This window comes from Rhinatrema bivittatum, chromosome 3 (assembly GCF_901001135.1).
Source record: "Rhinatrema bivittatum chromosome 3, aRhiBiv1.1, whole genome shotgun sequence".
In the NCBI taxonomy this organism is placed as follows: domain Eukaryota; kingdom Metazoa; phylum Chordata; class Amphibia; order Gymnophiona; family Rhinatrematidae; genus Rhinatrema; species Rhinatrema bivittatum.
In genome coordinates, this window is record NC_042617.1 from 118,437,298 (window position 1) to 118,462,605 (window position 25,308).

Below are 25,308 nucleotides of genomic sequence, written 5' to 3' on the forward strand. Positions count from 1 at the left end.
GCTACTGCCTCCAGTCCATATCTAACATGACAATGAAATTACTGAATTTTACATTACACTGGAACAGGGAGTATTTGCCATGACTCATCCCTACCAGTAGCAACTTCCTCCTAATTCTCCCATCAGCTTCCACATCCTTGCCCCAAACCACAGGAAAGGTATTATCGAATTTCCTGTCCTCCAACAGCCTCCAACACAATCACCTATTAACAATACCACAAAATCCAGAAATAAAACCACTCAAACATTTCAGTATACAGAATAAAACGACAAAGTGTAAAAGGCGCTGCTTATGCAAAACCCTAAGACTAATTAAATGACCACGATAATAAAACGAAGCAACCATACAAGCCTCTACAATCGATGCCTGACAGGATGCACACAGAGGAGCACAAAAGGGCATGGCTCCTTTGACATGACCCTTCTGTGGGTCTGCTTTTAACTCTGTGGAACTGGGGCCCGGACAACTGAAAGAAGCAGAAACATCAGGAGCAGGCCCAGACAGGCAGCTGGGGAAATTGGCAAACCCAAATTAAAAGTCCAGAAAAGGGTGCAATTCACGCTTCAGTCCCCTGGCTGAAGTACAAAAGCAGATGCAGACAGATTGGGAGGGGAGGGGGGGGGGGCTCTTAACACTGTGGACCCGGTATTGACGACCTTAAGTAGAGAACATGACAGCAAATAAGACCATAAGGCTATCTAGCATGCCTACTTTCATTCCTGGTGCAATGCCATATAAATCCCTGTTGATGTCTGGGTTTCCCTTCACTTCTTCATAGCTGTGTTTATCCAAGGCTCTCTTTAAGAACGTAAGAACAAAGAAAATGCCACACTGGGTCAGACCAAGGGTCCATCAAGCCCAGCATCCTGTTTCCAACAGTGGCAATCCAGGCCATAAGAACCTGGCAAGTACCCAAAAACTAAGTCTATTCCATGTTACCATTGCTAATGGCAGTGGCTATTCTCTAAGTGAACTTAATAGCAGGTAATGGACTTCTCCTCCAAGAACTTATCCAAGCCTTTTTTAAACACAGCTACACTAACTGCACTAACCACACCCTCTGGCAACAAATTCCAGAGTTTAATTGTGCGTTGAGTAAAAAAGAACTTTCTCCGATTAGTTTTAAATGTGCCACATGCTAACTTCATGGAGTGCCCCCTAGTCTTTCTATTATCCGAAAGAGTAAATAACCGATTCACATCTACCCATTCTAGACCTCTCATGATTTTAAATTCTGTTCCTCTGTTTATTACCACCACCTCCACCAGGTGGCTGCCGCATGCGTTGGCCACCCTTCCTACCAAGAGATATTTTCTAATATTACTCAGTTTAATCTGTTATTATGACCTGCTCATTCTGCTTGAACCTGAGGAAGGGAGCATTAAATTCTAAAAGATATTCAAGAAAAGTATTAAGTCAGTCCAATAAAAAGGTTATCGCCTTTTTTTTTTTTAATTTTGCCTCTGTCGGCCTTTTTTTCCCACAAATCTAAATAGAAAAGTATGACCTATTGGTTCATTGTCTCAGGGATATGAAAAGACAGTTAGAATGAAGGTGCTGCAATAGCCTTTGGAAACGAGTCATTCTTATTCTGCATACAATCATAGGAGGGAAGATGAATTCTCCTGCATGGTAAGTTAAGAAGTGTTAAGAGTGATACTATCACTATTTAGAGATACCCTGCATATATTAGGACTGAAACCATACATCTCAAACTGTCTCGTGCCATTAACCCTCAGCCAGTAACATCCCTGCACACGGTGCCTTCTATGTTCTGCTCTCTGCATCAGTGCTATGGGAAAGAGGATGTGGAAGAGCGACAACAGAAGGTGGGGCAGGCCACAGATTACCGACAGCCATGCAAGACCCATAGACCTTTTACCTGTTCCAGGGCAGCTTTGAATCCCTGACGTGCTGTACCTTAACCAAACACTAATCATTTATAAAAAGTCTTACACTACCTTAATTAAATCCAATTATATTCATAATAAAAACTATCAAGTAGCAAATAATTCAAAAATATGACATTTTCACAGAGAAAAGAAAGTGGCTTTTTTAAAATTTAATTTTCATTGCTTAAGAATAAATAATCTCTGTTACCACTTATCAAGCAATCCAATATGTCCCTTCACATCTCTAAAATAAGGAACTCTTTTCCTTGTCTCAGGCTTGAAAAACACTCCAAATCTTATCAACGTTTTTCATATTATTATGCCGCTTCGCCATCAACTTTTTCATCTGGCAAATATGTAAGAGTCTCTTATACACTGCTAACTTTTTGGGTGAGTTTTTGTTCTTCCAATGGGCAGCCATTTCACAACTTGCCACAAATAATATTTAAGTCACTAGACGATCAATCTTATTCAGCATCCAGCAACTGAAGCTGAAAGTAACAATACCATTGGGTCACTGTCCAAAGGTAAACTGTGTACTTAACTAAGGATGTCCCAATAAAACCACCAAATATGCCCTACTGATCTTCAATGCCCACATTCTCTCCAACAAAGATCATTGGCATCAGGAAACTGACCATAGCTTTTAACTTGACTGGGGTGTAACACCATCAAAAGTAAATTTTATATGAATTCTCTGCTAAGGAAACAGCAATAGAGGTTTTTCGAATTCTCCACTTTATGCTTTCCCAGTCTTCTTCAAGTGTACACCCTAAATCTCTCTCCTAGTACTTTTAATGTTTAAGTAGACCCTCCAGGGGCCTACTCAATACCCTGTAAATATGAGTTATAAACCCCTTTTAAAGGTAAACAGTTAATATATTTTTCATATAAAGAATATGCTCTCTCTAGCCAAGTTTTACCCAAATTCAGATGTATGTAAGTTCTTAATTGTAAATAAGCAACATGGTCCCCCTCTTCCAACTGGTATTTAGTTTTTAAATCAGCAAAACTTATCCAACACTGTGGGCTTAATATCTGCCCTAATCAAACAAGCCCTTTTCTCTCCCTAGTTTGAAACTGGTTTCTCCATTCCAACCAAAAACTCATATCGAATAGGCATTAATGGTGAATACCTGCCCCAAGACGTCATCCTATCTTTAATGGACTCCCATACATCTAATGTCCAGCTGAAAGGGTTACAGATAGCTTGAGATCGAGTTTGCCCTTTATACAACCAGGGAAGTATCTGGATTGGAATCCCCACCCGCCCCCCCGAAAAGTGCTCCTCAATATTTACCCACTGTTTTCTCATGGGTGATTTATACCATTCCAATATAGCCCAAATTTAGGCTGCTTTGTAATATTTCTCAATATTTGGGACTCCCAATTCCCCCCATTCGTTAGCTAAGTATATCACTTGCCTGGCGATTCTAGGCGCCTTCTGTTGCCATACAAATTCTAAAAATTTCTTTTGAAGGTCTCCTTTGGGAATACCCACTGGCAGCAGCTGAAACAGACAGCACAGCCTCAGTAGTACATTCATCTTTAATACTGCTATCCTTCCCAGGCAAGAAAGAGTAGATTTACCCCATTTATGGAGGTTCGATGTAATCTCCTTCACCAACTGTGTATAGTTTAATCTTGCTAATTGACGATAATCTCTTCCTATTTTCACTCCTAAGTATTTAATATAGTCTGTCGCCCATTTGAAGGGCAACTACTGCATAAACGCAATACTAAATCCTGGGGTGCAGAGAAATTGAGAATCTCTGGCTTGCTCATGTTCACCTTAAATCCCCAAACTCTTCCATATTGAGTGAGTTCTTCTACCAAGCCCAGTAAAGATATCAAAGGATTAGATAAATTGAACATGACATTGTCCGCAAAAAGCAAAATTTTATGACCTGCTTGTCCTGTATTTATCCCTTTCATATTCCCATTCTGTCTTATCCTTTCCACTGAAGATTCCACAACAAACGCAATCAGAAAGGGAGATAATGGGCACTCCTGCCTAGTACCCCTTTCCAAAGGAAACTGCTCCGAAATCCCACCATTAACTTTAACACATGCTTGGGAGCCATCACATCATTTTTGAACACACGTATGAAATTGAGATCCCAGGTTGCATTTCTCCAAATTTTTAAACTTAAACTGCCAGTGCACTCTATCAAATGCCTTCTTGGCATCAATCTCCAAAAGTAAGGCCACTTGGTTTATCTCTCCCGACGCTCATATGAGATTAAGAACACGTCTAATATTATCTGAAGTATCCTTCCCGACTATAAAGCCCAACTGGTCTTCATTAATTAATCACGGCATGATTTTTGCCAACCTATCCACTAATATTTTGGCTAAAATTTTTACATCAATATTAAGTAATAATATAAGTCGGTAAGATCCACATATAATACTCGCTCTATCTGGTTTTTGGATGACAGTAATACTCACCAGCCGCATCGATGGCAGCAACCCACTCTTTCCCAGCAAACTGTTAAACAGCCTACTAAGGGGATTAACAAGGAAGCCTAAAAATAGATTGTAAAATCTTGCCATGTAACCGTCTAGTCCAGGTGATTCATCCAGTTTTAGATTTTTAATGGCTAAGCCAACCTCCCCTTCTGAAATATCTCTAACATTTCCTGTTGCTCAGGTGACACCCCAGTTAAGTGTACTTCTGCTAAATAGTCCGTTATGTTATCATGGAGATTGTCCTCCTTATGGTACAAATCTCTATAAAATTTTTGGAATCTCTAAATTATTCAACAAGAATCATGTTCCAGGAACCCTCTTGTTTTTATCCCCTGGACCTGAGACCATGCTATCCGTTTCCTCAGTTTAAACACCAGGAGTCTTGAGGCTTTGTTCTCCTGTTCATATCAGGTCTGCTTAACCCTCATCAATTGGTAGTTAATCTGATCTAGCAACAGTGATTATAATTGGGATCGTTGCCTCTCTGAGCCGCTGTTTTGGAAGTCCCTCTTTCCTTATGTTGTTTTTCTATAATTGGGCTATCACTATTCTTAGTTCTGCCATTTTCCCATAGGAAAGCTTCATTGACTTTGACATTATCATTCAGTTGGACGTGGTCTTGTATTTCTTGTTAAATCTTTTGATACAGATGCTCATCGCTCAGCCATGTATCATTTAATCTCCAAAATTTACATGGTTGGAATGGACTAAATTTAGAAACTCAGCTCATATAGGCATATGATCTGACCAAACTCATGACTCTTTTACTTGCTCTAGTAAATTTGTCGCAGAACAAAACAGCATGTCTATGCGAGAATAAGAGTTGTTGGTATAAAAGCTGTTTGGAATAAAAAGAATAGTCTTTTGTAATGGGGAATAGCAAATGTTGCTTACCTGATGTAACAGGTGTTCTCACAGGACAGCAGGATGTTAGTCCTCACAAATGGGTGACATCGAGGATGGAGCCCACCACGGAAAACTTCTGTCAAAGTTTAAACAGAACTTTGACTGGCCCCTACTGGGCATGCCCAGCAAGGCACTGACCCTGCAGCCAGCAGGGGTCTCCCTTCAGTCTGATTTTCAAAGCTACAGGCAGTGCCTAAAAAGTAAAAACAAAACGAACCCAACACCGCGGGGTGGCGGGCGGGTTTCGTGAGGACTAACATCCTGCTGTCCTGTGAGAACACCTGTTACATCAGGTAAGCAACATTTGCTTTCTCACAGGACAAGCAGGATGGTTGTCCTCACAAATGGGTGAGTACCGAGCTGAGGATGTCCTGACTTGCACCAAATGCACCCAACGACGTGCAACAGGCAGTACAAGTGGGGTGGAATTTGGTAAAGGGCATCCGCACCCTACCGGGAAGGTGGAAGGGTGTTGGTACATCAGGTTGGAAAAAGGTTACGCAAGACAGATTGGCCGAAGATGGAGTCCTGTCTTCCAGCTTTGTCCAAACAATAGTGGGCTGCAAAGGTATGGAGAGAACTCCAGGTTGCAGCCCTGCAGATGTCAGGAAGCGGCACCGATCGAAGGTGTGCCACTGACGTCGCCATGGCCCTCACAGAGTGTGCTTTGACACGGTCTTGGAAAGGAATGCCAGCCTGCTCATAGCAGAAAGAAATGCAGTCCGCCAACCAGGAGGAAAGAGCCTGCTTACCCACAGGTTGTCCTAACTTGTTAGGATGGAAAGAGACGAATAATTGAGTGCTCTTCCTGTGAGAAACTGTACGGTCTAGGTAAAAGGCTAGAGCTCGTTTACAGTCTAGGGTATGCAGGGTCTGTTCTCCAGAGTTGGAGTGGGGCCTGGGAAAAAAGATAGGTAGTATGATGGATTGATTGATATGAAACTCAGAAACTACCTTAGGTAAAAATTTAGGGTGAGTACGGAGTACCGCCCGGTCCTGCAGGAGTTTAGTGTAAGGCGGATAGGTAACTAGGGCCTGTAATTCACTAACCCTGCGAGCTGAAGTGATAGCCAAAAGGAATAACACTTTCCATGTGAGATACTTTAACTCACAGGAGTGCAGAGGTTCGAAAGGAGGTTTCATTAGACGACCAAGAACCAGATTAAGGTCCCAGGATGGGGCCGGAGGCCGTAAGGGTGGCTTCAGATGGAGCAAGCCTTTAAGAAAACGTGTTACTAGGGGTTGTACTGAAATAGGGACACCCTGTACACCTTTATGGAAGGCGGCTACCGCACTGACATGCATCCTAATGGAAGAGGTTTTAAGACCTGATTCAGAGAGATGCCATAAATAGTCCAAGAATTTGGAAATTGGACAGGAAAGGGGATCAAGGGACTGAGAAGTGCACCATGATGTGTACCTTTTCCATTTGTATGAGTAAGACTTTCTTGTGGAAGGCTTTCGTGAAGCTATCAGGACTCGAGAAACGGAATCTGAAAGGTTGAAAGGCTGAAGGACTAACCTTTCAACATCCATGCCGTCAGGGACAAGGCTTGGAGGTTGGGATGGAGGAGGCATCCGTCGTTTTGAGTGAGCAGATGCGGGTCCTTTCCCAGAGGAATGTGCCTGCGGATGGAGAGATCCTGGAGTATTGGAAACCATACTTGGCGTGGCCAGTAAGGTGCTATCAGGATCATGGTTCCTCCGTCCTGGCGTAGCTTCACGAGAGTCTTTGACACAAGAGGAAGTGGGGGGAATGCGTAGAGCAGACCGGTTGTCCACTTGAGGGAGAATGCATCCCTCGGCCGAGAGTTCTGGCTCCGAATGAGAGAGCAGTAATCGTCCACTTTGTGGTTCTGAGGGGACGCAAAGAGGTCTATGCGGGGAGAACCCCACTTGTGAAACAGAGAGGTCGCTATCAGAGGATCGAGTGACCACTCGTGCGGTCGGAAGACACGGCTCAGCCGGTCTGCCAATACATTGTCTACTCCCGGCAGGTAAGTGGCCCTGAGGTACATAGAGTGGGAGAGGGCTTCCGCCCAGATCTGCGCAGCTTCCTGACACAGAAGGAAGGAGCCTGTGCCTCCCTGCTTGTTTATGTACCACATGGCCACTTGGTTGTCCGTCTGGATTAAGATTATCTGATGAAAGAGATGATCTTTGAAAGTGCGGAGCGCATAGCGGATTGCTCGAAGTTCCAGGAAATTGATCTGGTGTTCGGCTTCCTCGTTGGACCATAACCCTTGGGTTTGAAAATTGTCCACATGGGCCCCCCAACCGATGTGGGAAGCGTCGGTGGTTAGGATAACTTGCGGATCCGGTGGAAGAAAGGGTAAGCCCTGAAGGAGGTTGACCTGAGTCGTCCACCAAGTTAAGGATAGGCGCAGCGCTTGTGTGACTGTGATTATGGAGGACAGAGGCTGAAAAGCTTGAATCCATTGTTGTCGTAGAGTCCATTGTGTTACCCTCATGGCTAGTCTGGTCATGGGAGTGACTTGAACCGAGGATGCCATGTGTCCTAGGAGAACTAGGAATTGGCGAGCTGTGGCAGTGTCTTGAGACTGGAGCTGGTGAGCTAGGGACATGAGAGTTTGGACCCGTTGTAGCGGAAGGTAGGCCTTTGCCTGTAAGGTGTCCAAGTCTGCCCCAATGAAAGATAAGGTTTGAGATGGGACGAAGCAAGATTTCTCGTAATTGACAAGAAACCCTAAGGAAAGGAGTGTGCTGATTGTCAATTGTAGGGAGGACCGGGCAATCTGAGGGGTGGAGGCCCTGATCAGCCAGTCGTCCAGATAGGGGTATACGTGGACACCTTCCTTCCTGAGGAATGCTGCTACAACTACGAGGCATTTGGTGAAGACCCGTGGAGCAGATGCCAGACCGAAAGGCAGTACTCGGTATTGATAATGGTCGCGGCCTACGAGAAACCGCAGATATTTGCGATGGGATTGTGTTATCGCAATATGGGTATAAGCTTCCTTGAGGTCGAGGGAGCATAGCCAATCCCCTTTCTGCAGCAGAGGGAGTAACGTGCCCAGGGTTACCATCTTGAACTTTTCTTTTTGCAGATACTTGTTGAGGGCTCGAAGGTCTAAAATTGGACGTAGCCCTCCTGATTTCTTTGGAATTAGGAAGTATCTGGAATAGAATCCCTTGCCTCGTTGAGAGGGAGGAACGAGTTCTATAGCATTTGATTGCAGAAGAAGAGATACTTCCTGTTGTAATTGAGCCAAATGGCTGGATAGACTCCACGCTTGAAGCGGCGGGGAGTCTGCCGGAAGAGTTATGAAATTGAGGTGGTAACCCTGTGCGATAATCGCCAGTACCCACTGGTCTGAGGTAATCCGTATCCAATGCTGTAGAAAGTGGCACAGACGACCCCCTACAGGGATGTGGGGGAGTGGGATATGGCATGTGCTCCGAGTCGGGAAGTCAAAGGCCTGCCGCAGGCCCGGGGGGTGGGGCTACAGCAGGTCTTTGTTTCCGAGGTTGGCGTGGTTGAGGTCTGGTGGAGGATCGAGCCGGACGAGGCCTAGTCGACGGAGGGTAATAACGACGTGGCCGAAAGAATGACTTTTTGGAGTCCTTCTTAGGTGGTGGTTTGGAGGATACCTCAGATGGAACAGACGAAAGTTGTTTCAACGTCTCGTGGTGATCCTTCAATTCCGCCACAATTTGTTGAATCTGTTCTCCGAACAGATTATCCCCTAAGCAGGGTAAATCGGCTAGACGATCCTGAACCTCTGGGCGAAGGTTGGATGATTTTAACCAAGCCCAACGTCTGGCTGAGATGGCAGTAGCTGAGACTTTCGTGGAAGCATCGAAGATATCGTAGGCCGTTCGGATCTCGTGCTTCCCAGCTTCAAATCCTTTGTGAAGGAGGGCTTGAAGCTGTGGCTGGTATTGGTCCGGTAAGGTGTCAGCGTAGTCCTGCATTTGTTTAAGGATAGCTCTGTTGTACTGAGTCATATAAAGTTGGTATGAAGCTATACGAGATATCAACATAGCCCCATGATACACTTTCCTTCCCACACTATCAAGAAATTGGTTGTCCTTGATAGGGGGAGTGGAAGAGTGTGGCTTTAAACGCTTGGCTTTCTTTTGCGCAGACTCAACTACAACAGAGCGATGATCCAGTTGAGACTTCTGAAATCCTGGTGCTGACTGAACGAGGTAGGTTGAGTCAGCTTTTTATTGACTGGTGACACAGATGAAGGTGATTCCCAGTTTTTCTTTAAAAGATCCAGAAATACTTGGTGAATGGGGATGGAAGCGATGATCTTGGGGGCATCCAGAAATTGGAGCAGCTCCATCATTTGGTGCCTGTCATCGGTCTCAGATTGCAGCTGAAAAGGCACAACTTCTGACATCTCCTTTACAAAATTTATAAAGGAGAGATCTTCAGGAGGAGATCGTTTTCTACTCTCTGTAGGAGATGGTGGGGATGGTAAATCTGTATCTGAAGATGAATCATCACCCCAGGTATCATAAGGATCATGTAAGGTTTGCTGTCCTGAAGGACCTGGTAGAGGATCCAAAGGCATCGATGGAACCGGTGCTGCAAGCGGAACAGTGAACGGCATCGAGGGCTTCGGGGCCACCGATGGAATCGGTTGCCGATCTTGGAATCGATGGAGCCGAAGGATAAATCGGTGGAAAGGTATGTGAAGGCACCGATGGAACGACACCGGACGGAGGAATCCGGAACGGTGTTTCTCCTGTCGATGAATGTCCTTCCGGAGATGATGGTGTAGTCGGTGCTAATGAAATCACCGATGGAAGGGCGCGCATAAGTGCCTCCATACGATTTAGTATCGGTGCCAACGCTTCCACTATAGGCTCGGTGGTCGGTTCCATCCTCGGTGGCAGAGTCGGTGCTGAGGTCGGTGCCTGAGGCGGTGCCGGAATCGGTGCCGGAGGCGGTGCCGGTGGAGGCTGGAATCTTCGCATCGCATTCTCGATGGCCTCCTGGACCAGCCGGTCCAGTTCTGCCCGGAGACCAGGGGTAAGCATACCCGGCTCGACGGGAGAGGGAGGCTGAGGCAGGGCCGGAGGGACCACCGTAACCGGTGGGATCACGGCCCCCGCACCCCGGGAGGGTGAGGGTTTCCTCGGTGCCTGCGAACGAGACGTGGACGGTGCCAGGTCCGACCGAGGCTTTTTCTTCGGTGGCTCGGCCTGTTCAGAGGTCGATGGTTGCGGATCCTCGACGGGCCGAGACTTGTGCCGTCGATGGCGATGCTTATCCTTCCGATCTCCTCGGTCATCCGGGGAGGGGACAGGAGTCGACGGCCGAGAAGTCATCGATGGTGGACGGTCACCGGCGGGTTGGCGATGGTGGTGCAACTTCGACGGTGCCGGTTCCGATGACGTCGATGCTATCGATGGCGTTGGGGTGGGTGCATGGAAGAGGAGCCCCATCTTCTCCATCCTGGCCTTGCGACCCTTAGGTGTCATTAAGGCACATTTGGTGCAAGTCAGGACATCATGCTCACTACCCAAACATAAAACACAAACCCTATGGGGGTCAGTGATGGACATAGTCCGGGTACAATCCGGACATCGACGGAACCCCGTCGCCATGGCTTAAGGCCAAATTTAGGCGCGGGCTCAGTAAGTTCCCACAGGCCTCAAGGGCCAAAATCGACGGCCGCCGATTAAAAAAGGGAAAAAACTTACCGGTTTCCGCGAAAGTGACAAAAATTTGTCGAAGGGAGACCCCTGAGGGGCAAATTTTCTTCGGATAGAAAAATACCGAATTCCTGTCAGGAACGTGGTAAGAGAGCTCCTTTCACCGCGTGGCAACTGCTGCGCGGAAAAAAGAAGACTGAAGGGAGACCCCTGCTGGCTGCAGGGTCAGTGCCTTGCTGGGCATGCCCAGTAGGGGCCAGTCAAAGTTCTGTTTAAACTTTGACAGAAGTTTTCCGTGGTGGGCTCCATCCTCGATGTCACCCATTTGTGAGGACAACCATCCTGCTTGTCCTGTGAGAAAATATTTGCCAACTATCCAGTAAATGTATTAATTTTCCTCTATGTGTTATTGGAGACTGTCCAGAGGATTTAGAGTTATCCAGAGAGGGTTGAATGGTTACATTAAAGTCTCCTCCCAGGATCACAGAATCTTTTGCAAACTCCACTATCCATTCTATTAACATATAAAAAAATTGTTCTTGCTCTTACTTGGGGGCATACATATTTACTAAGGATACCTCTGTGCCTTGCATGAAAAAGCTGGGTACATTCTCTATCTCTCTGTACCTGTTATAATATTTATATTGAGAGAAGTGTGTAAAAGGATCCACAGACCTTTAAATTTTCTTATTATCGCATGAGAATACCAGAATAATATGTAATTCTGTTTTAATAAAGCTTCATCTTTTTTTCCTAAGATGTGTCTTTTGAATGAATGTGATATCAGTCGTTTGCCTTAGTAATTCCTTAAACAGGAGTTGCCTTTTATTGGGTGTATTCCAGCCCCTGACATTATTAGATGCTATGATAAAATGGTATCCCACCCTCTGCTTCTCTTCCATCAAATTTTCTTTGTTCTTTTTTCACCCTACCACCTCTTTCCCCCCCAAGCTATACTTCTTCCGCCCTCCATTTCCCCTTCCCCTCAACTACCCCCAAACCCAATTCCAAAACCCATCATCCCCTCTCCCTCTAACTCCAACTATCTTCCAACCCATCTCTGTCAAAGAACAGATCCCTATGGAAGAATGACCCCACCTTCCAGATGCAAAACAGTTCAATATTATGTTAAGTGTACGATCAATATAATAACAGATTCAAAACCAGTAAATAGGCATAGAAGTCTAAAATTTCCACCACATTTAGGTAATGACCATCAGACCTGAACAAGCGAACCCTTTAGTTTCCCCTAACAGGGGTTATCTTCACTAAAGAGATGCATAAAATGGAAAACATTAGCAATGCCAAATGTCCTTGCACACAAGCTGATATCCCTCAGGTCTTGAAAGCTTGATGATACTCTTTGCCAGCAGGAGAAAGCTTGTCTGGTCGCTTTTGAAACCCCTACTGATATTTTGGGATCTCCCTGAGGTATATCAGCTGTGTCGAGACCAGCCTCTTCCCTTTATTTAACTCTATAACTAGTTCTGCTCAGAGTGAATAATAAACCACAGGGGAAGATCCAGCGGTATCTCACATTCCGTCTTCTGAGTTTTGCTGTAATATTTCTTCTCCCTTTCTGTGTAGCATAGGTGGTGCCAAGTCACTACAGAGGGATAATTTATGTCCTTCCAAAAGCACAGTGCCTTGCATTATGACAATGTGCATAATTTTCTCTTTTACCGGAAAGTCATTCAGGCACACGACAATATCTCGGGGGAGATTACCCTTTGGAGGTCCCAAAGCTCGCTGTGCACAATCTATATTAATTCCAGGTTTTTCCACCTCTTCACTGCTCCCACCTGAGCAACATGGCTTTGCATACATGCTGTGTCACCAGAATGGCATCTTCATAGTAAGCCTCTTCAGGCAGGCCCTTGATCCGGATGTTATTTCGCCTGGATCTATTTTCGAGATCCTCGATCTTAGCAAAGATCTCTGGCTGGGAAATAGGGCTTTTAACCTCCAATATATGTAATTCATGCTCTGCAAGTTTCTGCTCCACCTCTTCCATACAGCCTCCCAGCTCTGTGAATACCCCCTTCCACTCTGTCTTTAGCTCCATGATTTCAGTTTTAACTGAAAAGATTTCTTTCTGAAGGTCCTGAAACCAACTTTTCCTCTCAGACTGCATAAGGGTTTGAATGGAAGATCCAGTTTTCTCTCACAGCACACTGTCAAGCTCTGCATCTAAGAAGACTTGATTTCTTGCTGCCTGTGACCTGCTCATGCGTTTTCCTGATGTGCTCCCCGAATCGGAGGAATGCTTAATTTCAGCCACTTTTTGACGAGTGCCCATGACAGTGGATTATCAGCAACCCGCACGCTTTATAAGTTGCATTTCAAATGAAGTTTAATCCATGGAAGATATATGATTTAGTAAGCATCTGATCAGAGCGCTCGTCTTATGCTGCCATTCCAGAAAATGTTACTTCCTCTTAGAAAATGGCTTTTGTTGAAACAGCTGCTTTGAAATGAGCAACATCAAGACTTACTAAGTAATTATAAGAAGAAAGTAAAGTGTTACCTGGCGAGTTAGAGGACATGCACTTTAGAAGAATCTCCCCGATCTTTAGAACACTGGTTGTCAGCGTCTGGTGTTTAGCTATGTCTTTCTTAAATTTCTGCCAAAAAAACAAACAAAACAAAAGTTAGGAGAATTTAGAACCCAGACAAGAAAAAGAGCAGGGAAGATGAACTAGTTTCTGTTCCTTAGAGATGGTTCCCCAGAAGTGGGTTTCAGGTACACTAGTAATCATTTCTATAGCACTATCAGAGGTGCCCAGCTTTTGAATAAAGGAAGAAGTTCATTTATTTGTATTTTTTAGCCAAGGCCATATATTGGATACATGGTAACAGACACAAGTTTGAAGTAGCACAAGTTTGAAACTTGTGAGCAGTAGCACTAATCGTCAAGACCTCAACTCCTATTCATGCATCTTTCATAAGCATTCAGAATTTGATTACCTTTAAAAAACAGAGTAAATCTTAAAATTTACTCACCTTGTGCTTAGACCTACAAGAACGCCTGGACTTGCAGGCTCCAGGAACCTGAAGAGTTCCCATTCAGGGAATTTAAATATCAAGAGGGAAAGGAAGTTTGCTATGAGGAAAAGTACATTTTTTTTTAAAACAAAGTAGCTAGGAAGCAGACATGAGTAGTGATGCTAAAAATCATGAAACTATAGGAAGAATGAAATATAGTCACTGGTCCTGCCACAATCTCCCATCCTCTTCCTATAACAATTTCTAAGCATGCCTTCAGCTAGACTTTTAGACTGTTCAAATTTAACAAAAAAGTACAGTTCCAGGCATACACTCAAAACAAATGACAGCCTTCAGCTCTGTAAAGAGAATCCTTGGCCAAGATCAAGTGTGAGCCTTTCTTGGCCCCTTAGACTGAAATCAAGAATCTGTACAACATGAGGTGTTGTCATCCTGCCACCCAAACCCAATGGGGAACAAGAATTTTATGACCATGGCCAAAGCAAAAGCATTAAACCTGTTAAAAAAAAAAAAAAAAAAAAAAAAAAAGGAAACAAATAAAAGAATCATCATCCTTGATACCAGATGCATGAACAGACAGTAGCTAGTGTTGAAGGCTTGACTACTGGCACTGCTGCTTAGGGATTTCACACTTATTCAGTCCTTTTCTGTTTAAGTTACTAGGCTGCAATCCTGGAACCTACCCAAAAGTATTTTTTTAAAAATATTTCAAAATGATAGCACTAAAGAAAGATAAAGTGAATGTTATAAAACAAGAAAAGCAAGTTTGCTTACCTTAAATAGTGTTTTCCATAGATAACAGGATGAATTAGGTGGCACGAGGCAGAGCTGTCTCTCATAGCTTGTATAGCTTTTAGCTCTACTGGGTATCCTCGATAGTTCCTGCGTGACTGAGTGTTCTTGAAGTCTCCTCACTCCATATCAAAGCAAAGAAATCTTCATTGTATAGAAAATTCTCTAGGGTGGGATCGCATAGTTAATTCATCCAGCTATTAACGGAAAACACAGTTTAAGGGAAGCAAACTTGCTTTTATTCCATCAATAAGCAGGCTGAATAATCCATGCTGAGTGGGGAGTCCCAAGCTAAGGGTTGCCACCAAGTGGTATCAGAAGGTTTTTTTTTTTTTTTTGCAACTCAAACTCCTTCATGGACAGCACTTTAAGTGGATGTTAACTAGAACTACACTGCCTGCCCCACTGAACTGTATGCATTTGCCAACTTGTCCAGGCAGCAATGCAATGTGAAGGTGTGCACAGATGACCAGGTAGCTGCTTTGCAGATCTCTTCGATTGGCACATTTCTGCACTATGGATGCCGCTGTAGCACGTATTTGGTGTACCCTTACTGGATGTGCCAGGGCAGGTGACTTGGAATGTAAACAGTATTGTATGCAAGAGGTAATCCAGTTTGAGAGGGTTTGTTTTGCCATCGACACTCCCAGCATATTGGGGTCATAGGAAACGAATAGTTGAGAAGACAGTTTATGCCCTCTGTTTGTAATAGGCCAATGCTTTTTTGCAGTCTAGGGTATGGAGTTGCTTTTCCCGTTCCTGTTTGTGTGGTTTAGGGAAGAAAATTGGAAGAGTGATGGCTTCGTTATGTGGAAGGCAGACATTACTTTCTTTGAGAACTTTGGGTGTGTGCGCGGAAGACCATCTGTCATGGAAAAATTGCAAATACAGAGGAAAATGAACTAATGCTTGCAATTCACTAACTCTTCTTGAGGAAGTGACCGCAACCAAAAAAAAGACTACTTTCCAGGTTAGGAACTCGAAGTCAGCTGTGTCTAGAGGCTCAAAAGGGGTCTCCATAAGTGCTGTAAGTACCACATTAATGTCCCAGGGAACTGGTGGCTTGTGTGTGATAGGATGCAAGTACAGGAATCCCTTCATAAATCGGGAGTTTAGCAGGTGCATGGAGATCAAAGACTCATTCTCTTGCTGATGATATACTGCTATGGCACTCAAGTACATCCAAGGTGATGGAGATACGAAAGCAACTGACGAGGCTCACAGGTGAAGGGATCAATGGAATGTTCTCCGCACCATTTGGTAGAAAAGTTCCACTTGAAAGCATAATTATGTCGAGTGGAAGGCTTCCTTGCTGAAACTACAGAATCTTGAATGTCCTGTGACAAATCTAAATGTGCGAGAGTCCTGCGTTCAACATACACACAGTGAGATTCATGGAGGGATTTCAAGCCCTGCAGGGATTTCATTGAAAATTGTACACGATATGCATACCATGGTTGTCTCAGCCACACTGGTGTAACAAAGATCATTCTGGTGCGATCCTGTTTGCCTCTACACGCCAAGAAATGTGACATTCTGGAAGCTGAGTTGGGCACAAAATCTGGTCATCTTTTCTTCGTATACATGTTGTGAGTCCTGAATACAACTGCTACCCAATAGCTTGAGAGGACTCTGAAGGCGTTCTTGACCTGTAATGCATCGGCTGAGAAGCCTGTGCATCGTAGCTAGACACAGTCCAATGCAGAGGCTCCTGCATCAGTTGAGCCTTCTTGCTTCATTCTTGGGACGAAGCCTCCTTGACAGAAGAGTGAGGGGGCTTGTCGAGTTCCTCCTTCGGTTTTGGCGGGACGGCATCTGGTGCTGGTCTCTTAATCGATGGAGTCTTTTTGTTGGACCTTTGATTCACATACTTTCTGGTGATGTGCTTCTTGTACCGTATGGGCCGTGGCTGTCACGCCATTTTAGATGCACCATGCATCATATGCTGAGGTGCACCGGAGTTTCTGCTCCGTGCACGGGTACCATATGTGTCGGTGGTCCTGGTGTTTGCCACTACCTCTTGGCGTTATGGCACCATGCATCTCTAGGTGCACAGAGGGAGATCATGACTGTGCTTTTGGCATGGGTGTCGACCCAGAGGAGGCTGGTCGGTGCTCTTGGCCCTGGACCTCCTTCACCCATCCAAGGGAGGAATGTGAGGATCTCCTACCTCCTTGGTCAACCCAGACAAGGAACTGCCTAAAGCAGAGGCACAGGAGGTTTCTGTGGGTAACAATGATGTACCTTCTGTCCGGAGCTGTGCTATTTTTTTCTGCCCTCTGCCTCTGGGTCCTGAGTGACATTCTGCTGCAGTCCAGACAATTAGCTTGATCACGATCAAGGCTCAGGCATAAATAACAATAGTTATGCCAGTCTGTTATGGACAGAACATGGCCACATGAGCAATATTTAAAATCTGATGCCTTATGCTGAGCCAAGGTAGCAATGAAAAGTGCTTTTTGGGGTTCGCTAACGCGAAGGGATGCTGAAGAGAAGTAACCTGTGAGAGACAGGGCTCCAACTGTCTGTACGAAAGTGCAGACAAACAAGATTAAGGAGACTTCTAGAACACTCAATTGTGCGGGAACCACCGCACAAGCCCAGTAGAGATATAAGCTGGGCAGATAAGAACTACATAGCCCATCTAGTCCCGATTTGTTTTCTCTTGCAGTGGCATATACCATAAGTGCTCTTTGGCTTTCTCTTCTCTTTACAATTAAGGATGTTTGGTTTTATTGTATCTTACACTTTTCTCTAATGGGATCATTAACACACTCACCAAGCAGTAAAATGCATTAAGACAGAGATAACAAGCAAAATCTGAAATGCCACATAGCACAATGCAAGTACGGTAAGGGGCTGCCTTGCATGCAAATCAAATTACATGGTTTGCATTCAAAGTTGGCAAGTCATCATTTAATTTAACTACACCTCAGAAAGTTATAGTTAATATTCTCCTGGGAGCATCCGAACACTAATGCATGTTCCAGAGCTCCTTGAGTTAAAGGGCCCACCTGAAATCTCTCCCCAGCCCAAAGTCAGAGTATCCCTAGGGGTTTATTCCTCCCTCACTGCTGATGGAGAAAGAGGACAGAACTCTTTAATGACATCTCTCTGGGCTAATAAAAGAAGTGTGGTTATGATCTAATCCCAGGAGCCTATTGTCAAAGCACAGTGAATATATGGAATTCCTCCAAAGCCCAATTCAGAATTTCTAACAAGGTACTGCAGAATGTTCAGAGTGTTAAGAGGTGACATTCAAGGAAAGCAGAGACATTTAATGAAGATTGATGAGCACTATTTGGCTATCTCACAAAGCATTTAGCTTCAAATTCCCTCATCGCCCTTGTCTTTCTGGGTGGGATCTGGACTAGTTTAGCAGGATTTGAGGAAAGAAAATTATCAGATAAGCATAATTTAAAATTTCTTCCTTGGACCAGTCATTATGAATGGGAATTACAAAAGCTTTCCTTTGCTGGGGCAGGAGGGAGACAGAGCTGTTTTCAGGACCCCTTACTCCAAAGTCTGCCTTGGCCTGCATATCCAGTCTAATACTTTGTGAAGGCATGTAATGATGACCATGTGGTGGCCCTGCAGATTTTATCTGGAGAGACTGAGAATGCTTTGGCCCAAGATACTGACAGTGTTATCAAGTGGTCTCTCAGCCCTACTGGGGGACTTGTTTGCCCGTGAGCATATAAGCTGAGGCTATCATCTCCTTGATCCATCTGGCTAGAGTGGACATGTATGCTGCTTTCCCTTATTGAGGAACACCAAACACAAATAGCTTCTCTGTCCTCCTAAAAGTGTTTATCTCCTTCAGGTACCTCAACAATAATGGTAAACATTTAGCCAATGAAGAGATTCATTTTTTTCTCTCTCTGCCATGAAAGGCTGGTAAAGAAACAGATTGGTTAATATGAAAGTCTGATACAATTCTAGGAAGAACAGAAGGTACTGATCAAAACATCACTGTGTCTGAGGAGAAGACGAAATAAGGATCTCTACATGAGAGGGCCTGCATTTCTGAAATGCACCTTACCGAGCAAAATGCTACTAGAAAGACAGCCTTCAGAGAGAGGACATTTACTAATGCCTTTTTATTGGCTCAAAGTGTGGCCTGATAAGGCCTTTAGGACCAAGTTATGGTCCCACTGAGCCACTAGGGGCCTGAAATGGTGGCGAGACTCGCTTTACCCCCTTCAAGAACCATTTCACATCTGAGTAAACTGCCATCTGGGCACAGCTAACTGTGCCCCATAGCAAGTGATCACTGCCATATGTACCCTCAGGGAACTAGCAGTCAACTGAAGGAAGTCTAAAATCTGTAGTATGCCCGTTTTCCAAAGGGAGATGCCCCGTTTGTTGCAAAACTCCTTAACAACTGCCAGACCTTAATGTACGCCAGCAATGTTGAAAGCGTACATTAAGGTCTAGCTTATGCTTTTAACATAGCTGAATAGTAGCCCCTGCAACCTAGCCCTTTTCAAGAGCCATGCCATAAGTGAGAATGGTTCTGGATTCTCCATTAGGATTGGCCCTTGCCAGAGAAATCCCTGCCCCTTTGGCAGGAGTAGTGGAGGACCAAGTAGCAGCCTCACTAGGTCTGCATATCAAGACCTCTTTGGACAATCTGCAGCCACCAGAAACAGTGTGGATGAGTGGTCTTCTATTTTTTTTTTTTTTTTATTGTCCTGCCCACCAGAGGCTATTAATGGGAAGACAAAGTAGGCTGGTCTGAGGCCACAGGCATAGGAAGGCATCTATGCTGCTGGAGCTTGGTTCTGCCCTTCAACTGAAGAACACCGTGACCTTGGCATTCATTCTTGTAGCCATTAGATCTACAACCAGGAGTCCCCAGTGATCCACTATCAATGGAAGGCTTTTGGACTCAACTCCCACTCCCCCAAATCCAGCTTCCTGCTGCTAAGAAAGTCGGCTTGGTAATTTTCCATCCCTATGTGTGTGTTGTCGAAAGTAGAAATCAGTCCACTTCTACCCATTTGAACAGCTGGGCTGCCTCTTGTGCTAGCACACGGCTGTGGGTACTGCCCCCCCACCTCCCTGCTTGTTTATGAATGTTTGACATTATCCAGACAGCTCTTCCCTTCAGTAATGGGAGGAAATAATGAAGCACTAACCAGACAGCCCTTGTCTCTAGTCTGTTTGTTGTACACTATGCCTCTGTAACGCTGCACCGACCGCAGTTCCCATCTCATGCACCTTATCTCAGTAGGCCCAGGCCCAAGATGCTGCATCAACAACACCAGCAGCTGTGCTGGTGCACCCCTCCCTAGTGACGTGCGCCCTTCGGATTCTTACAGGGCTATTGATGGAGAAACTTCAAGACACATGCAGATGACATCACAGAGCCAAGGTATTTAAATCCAGGTCCAAGCTTCTCTCTTTGCCTCTGCAACAGGTCCTCCTGCGGTTCGTTGCTTCGGATCCTGCCTTGCTCCAATCCTTGCCTTCTTCCTGCTCTTCCTTATCTGTCTACTGCCCTCCTTGCCTTCTCTGACTGATCTCTCATTGCCTTGACCCTTCCTTGATACTGACTCTGCTTCGATTACCACCTGCCTTTGACCCTTGCCTGGATATCACTGCCAGACTGCTCATCCAGCTGTGGACAATCTCATAAGCCCTGCCGGCTTCAGAACCCAAAGGTTCAACCTGTGGGGGAAGAGGCGAAGTCTGGGACCATGAAGAGGCGAAGTCTCTTCATGGTCCCAGCCAGTAGTGTGTCTGCCTGTTGTTGGCGTGGGCCCAGCCCGTGCCTCATGAGCTGGGTAGTATCAACTCCGCCACAGCCTAAGGACTCACATTCCATGATAGCCTCTTCCTTTGACCACTGCCTTTGGGCTACCTGGCCTTGGCAGCATATCCCCCATCCTCTTAGGCTGTCATCTGTGGTGACTACAATCCAGTTGGGAGGCTGCATTGCTATCCTTTTTAGTAGGCTGGGTTGTTGCAATTCACCAGCCAAGACTCTTTTTCACCTCTGATGGCACCTGAAGTCAGCGATGGTGATCCTGAAAAGCAGGTGACGAGCATGACAGGAGGGACTGCTGCAATGGCGTCATATGGGCTCTGGCCCATGGGACCAAGTCCAGAAGTGCTGACATAAGGCCAAGAAGCTGAAGTAATCTCATGCCCTGCATGCATCTTGCCTTTGAAAGACCTGCACTCCCTAGATCACTTTGTCAGCCTCTTAGGGGACAACATAACCTTTCCCTCCTTGGCATCGAAATGGGCTGCTAAAAATTCCACGACATGAACTGGATCCAGCTTGCTCTTCACAAGATTTATTACCCATCCTAGCTGCTGCAAAAACTAGACCACCTTTTGCAAGGACCTGTAGGTTTCTTAAGCCGACTTGGCCCTTATGAGCCAGTCATCCAGATAGAGGTGAACCATAATTCCCTGTTTGCAAACGGTTGCTGCCTCTACCACCATGACCTTAATAAAAGGTCCTGAACATGGTAGTTAACCCAAAGGGAAGCACTTGGAACTGAAAGTGCTGTTTCAACACATAAAACCTTAGTTGGCTTTGATGTGTAACTTGACTGGAAATATGGAAGTGTGCTTCTACTAAATCCAACGAAGCCAAATTCTTCCCCTCATTCACAGAGGCCATCACTGACCTTAACATCTCCTTATGAAAGTGGGGCATGTGTGGCCTGAAGAAGCCATCATTTTTTTGGTAAAACAAAACATACTGAATACACGCTCAACCCCTTTCATTTGGGAGCACCGGTGTGATGGATTAAAGGAGCTACACGATCAAAAGGATATAAACCGGTTGGAATCAGTCTAGAACAGTGGTTCTCAACTGGTGTGTCGCCAAGCACACGCAGGTGTGTCGCCATACTTCCCGGTCCCCTGCTGACCCAGCTGACCCAGCTGCTCCCCCTACCCGAGCAAAATAGGTTCTCCACCTGGGCTTAAAATGCTGATAACCTGGGCGGAACGCGGCAGGAAAGATGGAGTCAGCAGCACCGGCATAATCTCTTCCTCCCGCCCGCCCCCCGCCCCCCCCCCCCCCCCCGCGGCCCGGAAGAGGAAGTGGTGAGCTGCAGGTGTGTGCGCGGGAAGAAGAGACCATGCTAGTGCGGGCAGCGTCGACCCGAAGAAGAGAGGCGCAGACTGAGGAATGAACAGTGCAGCTTGGAGAAAAACAAAGAACAACATCAATCTCCACGGCCAATGGGACTTCTTCCTCAAGGGCTGAAAGTGAAGGAGGTTGCTGCTGCCTTTAGGGTTGGGAGGAGGCTGCTGCTGTCGAGTGAATGAGAAAGCATATCTGTTTGAGGTGCTGTGTGTGGGTGGGTGTGTGTGTGTGTGTGAGCATGAATGGAAGTGTATGACTGGGAACCTGTATGTGTAAGTTTGTGATTGAAAACCTGTTTGTGTGAAAGAGTATGCATGTGTGATTGAGATCATGTGTATGTATGCTTAAGAGCCTGTGTGTAAAAGTAAAAGAGAGACCATGTGTGTCTGTGTGTGAGTGAGATCTGGTTTAGGTGAGGAAGCATATGAGAATGTGATTGAGAGCCTGTGTGTAAATGAGAGAAAGAGAGAGCGCATGTGTAAGCATGTGAATGAGAGTCTGTGTGGGAGAGAAAAAGACAGCATGTATGTGTGCGATTGAAAGCCTGTGTGTGTAAGTGTGAAAAGACAGGCAGCATGTGTGTAAATGTGTAATTAAGAGCCTATATAAGTGCGAGAGAAAAAGCATGTATATATGTGAGTGATTGAGAGCCAGTGTGAGAGAGAGAGAAGAGAAAGTTGCAAGCAAACCATCCCTCCTCCTGCTAATTCAAAACAATCTCAGGGAACCTGGATATCAAAAGTTCCCAGGTATGCAGAGCAAAACATTTTTTGTATCATTATTGGGCCTGTGTGTCTGCTATTTTGAAATATTTTATTGGTATCTAGAAATTTTTTATATGAGTTTTTAATTATTGGATATTCCACTCATCAGCTGTTTTGAAATAATCTATTCTTTTTGTTAGTATGGTTTTGCTGCTATTGATTTTATATTTCTTGATTTGTTTTATAAGGACTGGTGATGTTTCTTTTTTCCTTTATTATACTGCATACAGAGACTCTGGCTTGTTGCAGTTTTCAATTCAGTTTTGTCTGCATGCTTCTAGTTATGTGTTTTGGTCTCTTTATTCTTTTTTAGGTGAGGGTCAGCACATGTGATTCAGGTGAGGTTTTCTGCTGGCGTGTAGTTTCTGTGTAGGGCTCTATAGCAGCCTGACTTGGTCCGTTTTCCTAATAGGAGATGTATTGGTGTCTTAAGGCCTGGTGTAATATTTCAGTGTTGCCTTTTCTTATGTAAGGTGGTTACTGTTTAAGTGCTGGAAATTGGTGCAGTTTTGGTGTGGAATGTTTACTATTTATGCAATTTCTGTTCAGACATTATATGTATCTTTCCCTTGTGTCATTCTCAACAATAAAAATAATACTGGGCCTTTATTTATTTTTTATTTCCGCCGTGAATCGTAATGAACAGTGTGTCACATATGTGAGCGTGGTCTGTCAGGTGTGTCACGATGGGGAAAAGGTTGAAAAACACTGGTCTAGAGGGTGGCTAATAAAATGGTCAGTGGTCTTCGTTTTAAAGCATATGGGGATAGAAAAAGATCTAAATATGTATACCTTAGGAAAGGCGAGAGAGGGGAGATATAATAGATACATTTAAATATCTCAAAGTTTTCCATGCACTGAAGGCAAGCCTCTTTCAATGGAAAGGAGGCTCTAAAACGAGAGGTCATGGGAAGAGGGTGAAAGGGAGTAGATTCAGGAGTAATCTTAGGAAATATTTTTTTGCAGAAAGAGTAGTGGATGCTTGGTACGGCCTCCCGGTGGAGACAAAAACAGTAACTGAATTCAAGAAAGCATTGGATAAATATAGGGGATCTCCAAGGGAGTGATGGGAACTGTAAAGCTAAATTAGATGTGTGGATAGGCATACAAGATAGAAAAAGGCCATATGAACTGCCATCATGTTTCTATAGCCCCTAAGTCTGTTACTGTTTTTGTCTCTATGGGAGGCCACCACCCTTTCAGTGATGAATTATTCTCTAATGCTGCTCCTGAATCTATGTCCTTTGAGCATCTTTTCCAGTGAAAAATGCTCGTTTCTTGCGCATTATTTCTTTCAGGTATTTGAATGTCTATCATATTTCTCCACTTCACCATCCCTTCTTCCTCAGGTATTCATATTTAGGTCCACTTTGGGCAATTTTTATATACAGCAGGCAGTCTAGATGTATTTTATAAATCTCATTTCATCATTCCCCCACACAGAAGCCAAGAGCACAGCACCAAAAATACAAAAGGATGCACCTTTCCTCTCTCACTTTGAGGTTCTTTTACCTCCCTTTGGGGTGTGCAGTATTCCATAATATATTCCCAGGCAAGCATCTCAGCTCTGCTGACAAGGTACTTTGAAGATCAGAGCTGCAAACAATCATTTTTCAGATAGAAAATGTAATGACAGCACTGATTGCTAGCAATACCGTTTACTACTAAATACTATATATAATTGTTCATTTCCAAGTAGCTTTAAACAGATACATTTTAAGATTAACCCAGATATTAATAAACAATGTTCTTATGATAAGATTACAAGCTTATTATTGTAAGGACCCCACTACACCATCTATGATCAATATTAATATTATGTCTTATAATGAATGAAGAAATTATATATGGAATTATCAATCACTAAACATTTACCCGGTATTGATACCTTCAATATTTTGTTTACCCACAGATTAAGAGTTTAGAAAACAAAACTATAGAATCAACTCTTCCCAGTTGTCAAGCACATTGGAAAAAAAAGCTGGAAGAAGTGTTTACCAGGTAAAGCTCAAGGGATGACTTGATGCTTTCAACCTCTGGCTTTGGTGGAATCCAGTTGTCTTTAACTTCTGCTACCTTATACAGCCATTCAATCAGTTCTTCCAGTTTATGGCAAAATATCTATTTAAATAAATACAAGAAGTTACATATCTACCAAAGGCATCTGAAATTCATTTACACATCTGAAACAATGACATATTCACTAGAAGTAGCTTCTGCATGCCCAGTTCACTGAGATACACTCTCTCACTTACAGATCCTTCAGCTTTCCTTACATCTCAGCAGGAAGGGATAAAATCCTAATTCCACTACTAAACACTGTGTATGCTGAAAGCTGCCTTTGCCTTGTTCCTTTTTCTGCTGCTTCCCCACCTCTCCCTCTAAGATAATTTCAGAATTTACAGAGACACAACATGCTATGTTAAACTGCCCACAAACAGACCATGGGCCTGATTTCTAAAAGATTTTTGGAACAAGGAGCAAACACTTTATATGGGCTCACGTGTTAATGCCCTGGGAGGAGAGGTATTTACTTGCTATTATTCCAACCCATTTAACAACGTAAAGAAATACAAGGGCTGCTTCGATGGTAGCAAGTGGTCAGGTCTCCCTGCTCTGTCGTCTTATGGGGCAATTTTCAAACAGTCCAGACTGGAACAAAAGACCACATGTACTTTTTACCAATTCTCAAAGCAAAAGTACATGTGTAGATCCACTTTGAAACTTCCTGCA

General features: G+C 44.5%; 1 protein-coding gene across 1 annotated transcript in view; it reads right to left on the minus strand.

Moving 5' to 3' along the window:
- The window catches only part of CEP68 (centrosomal protein 68), a 68,244-nt gene that overhangs the window by 15,345 nt on the left and 27,591 nt on the right, over positions 1–25,308 (minus strand). Inside the window, exons 4-5 of the mRNA XM_029593623.1 lie at positions 24,574–24,696; positions 13,430–13,526 (exon numbers count right to left, since the gene is read on the minus strand). Of these exons, the coding sequence (XP_029449483.1) occupies positions 13,430–13,526; positions 24,574–24,696 (220 nt within the window). The remainder of the gene's footprint in view (positions 1–13,429; positions 13,527–24,573; positions 24,697–25,308) is intronic.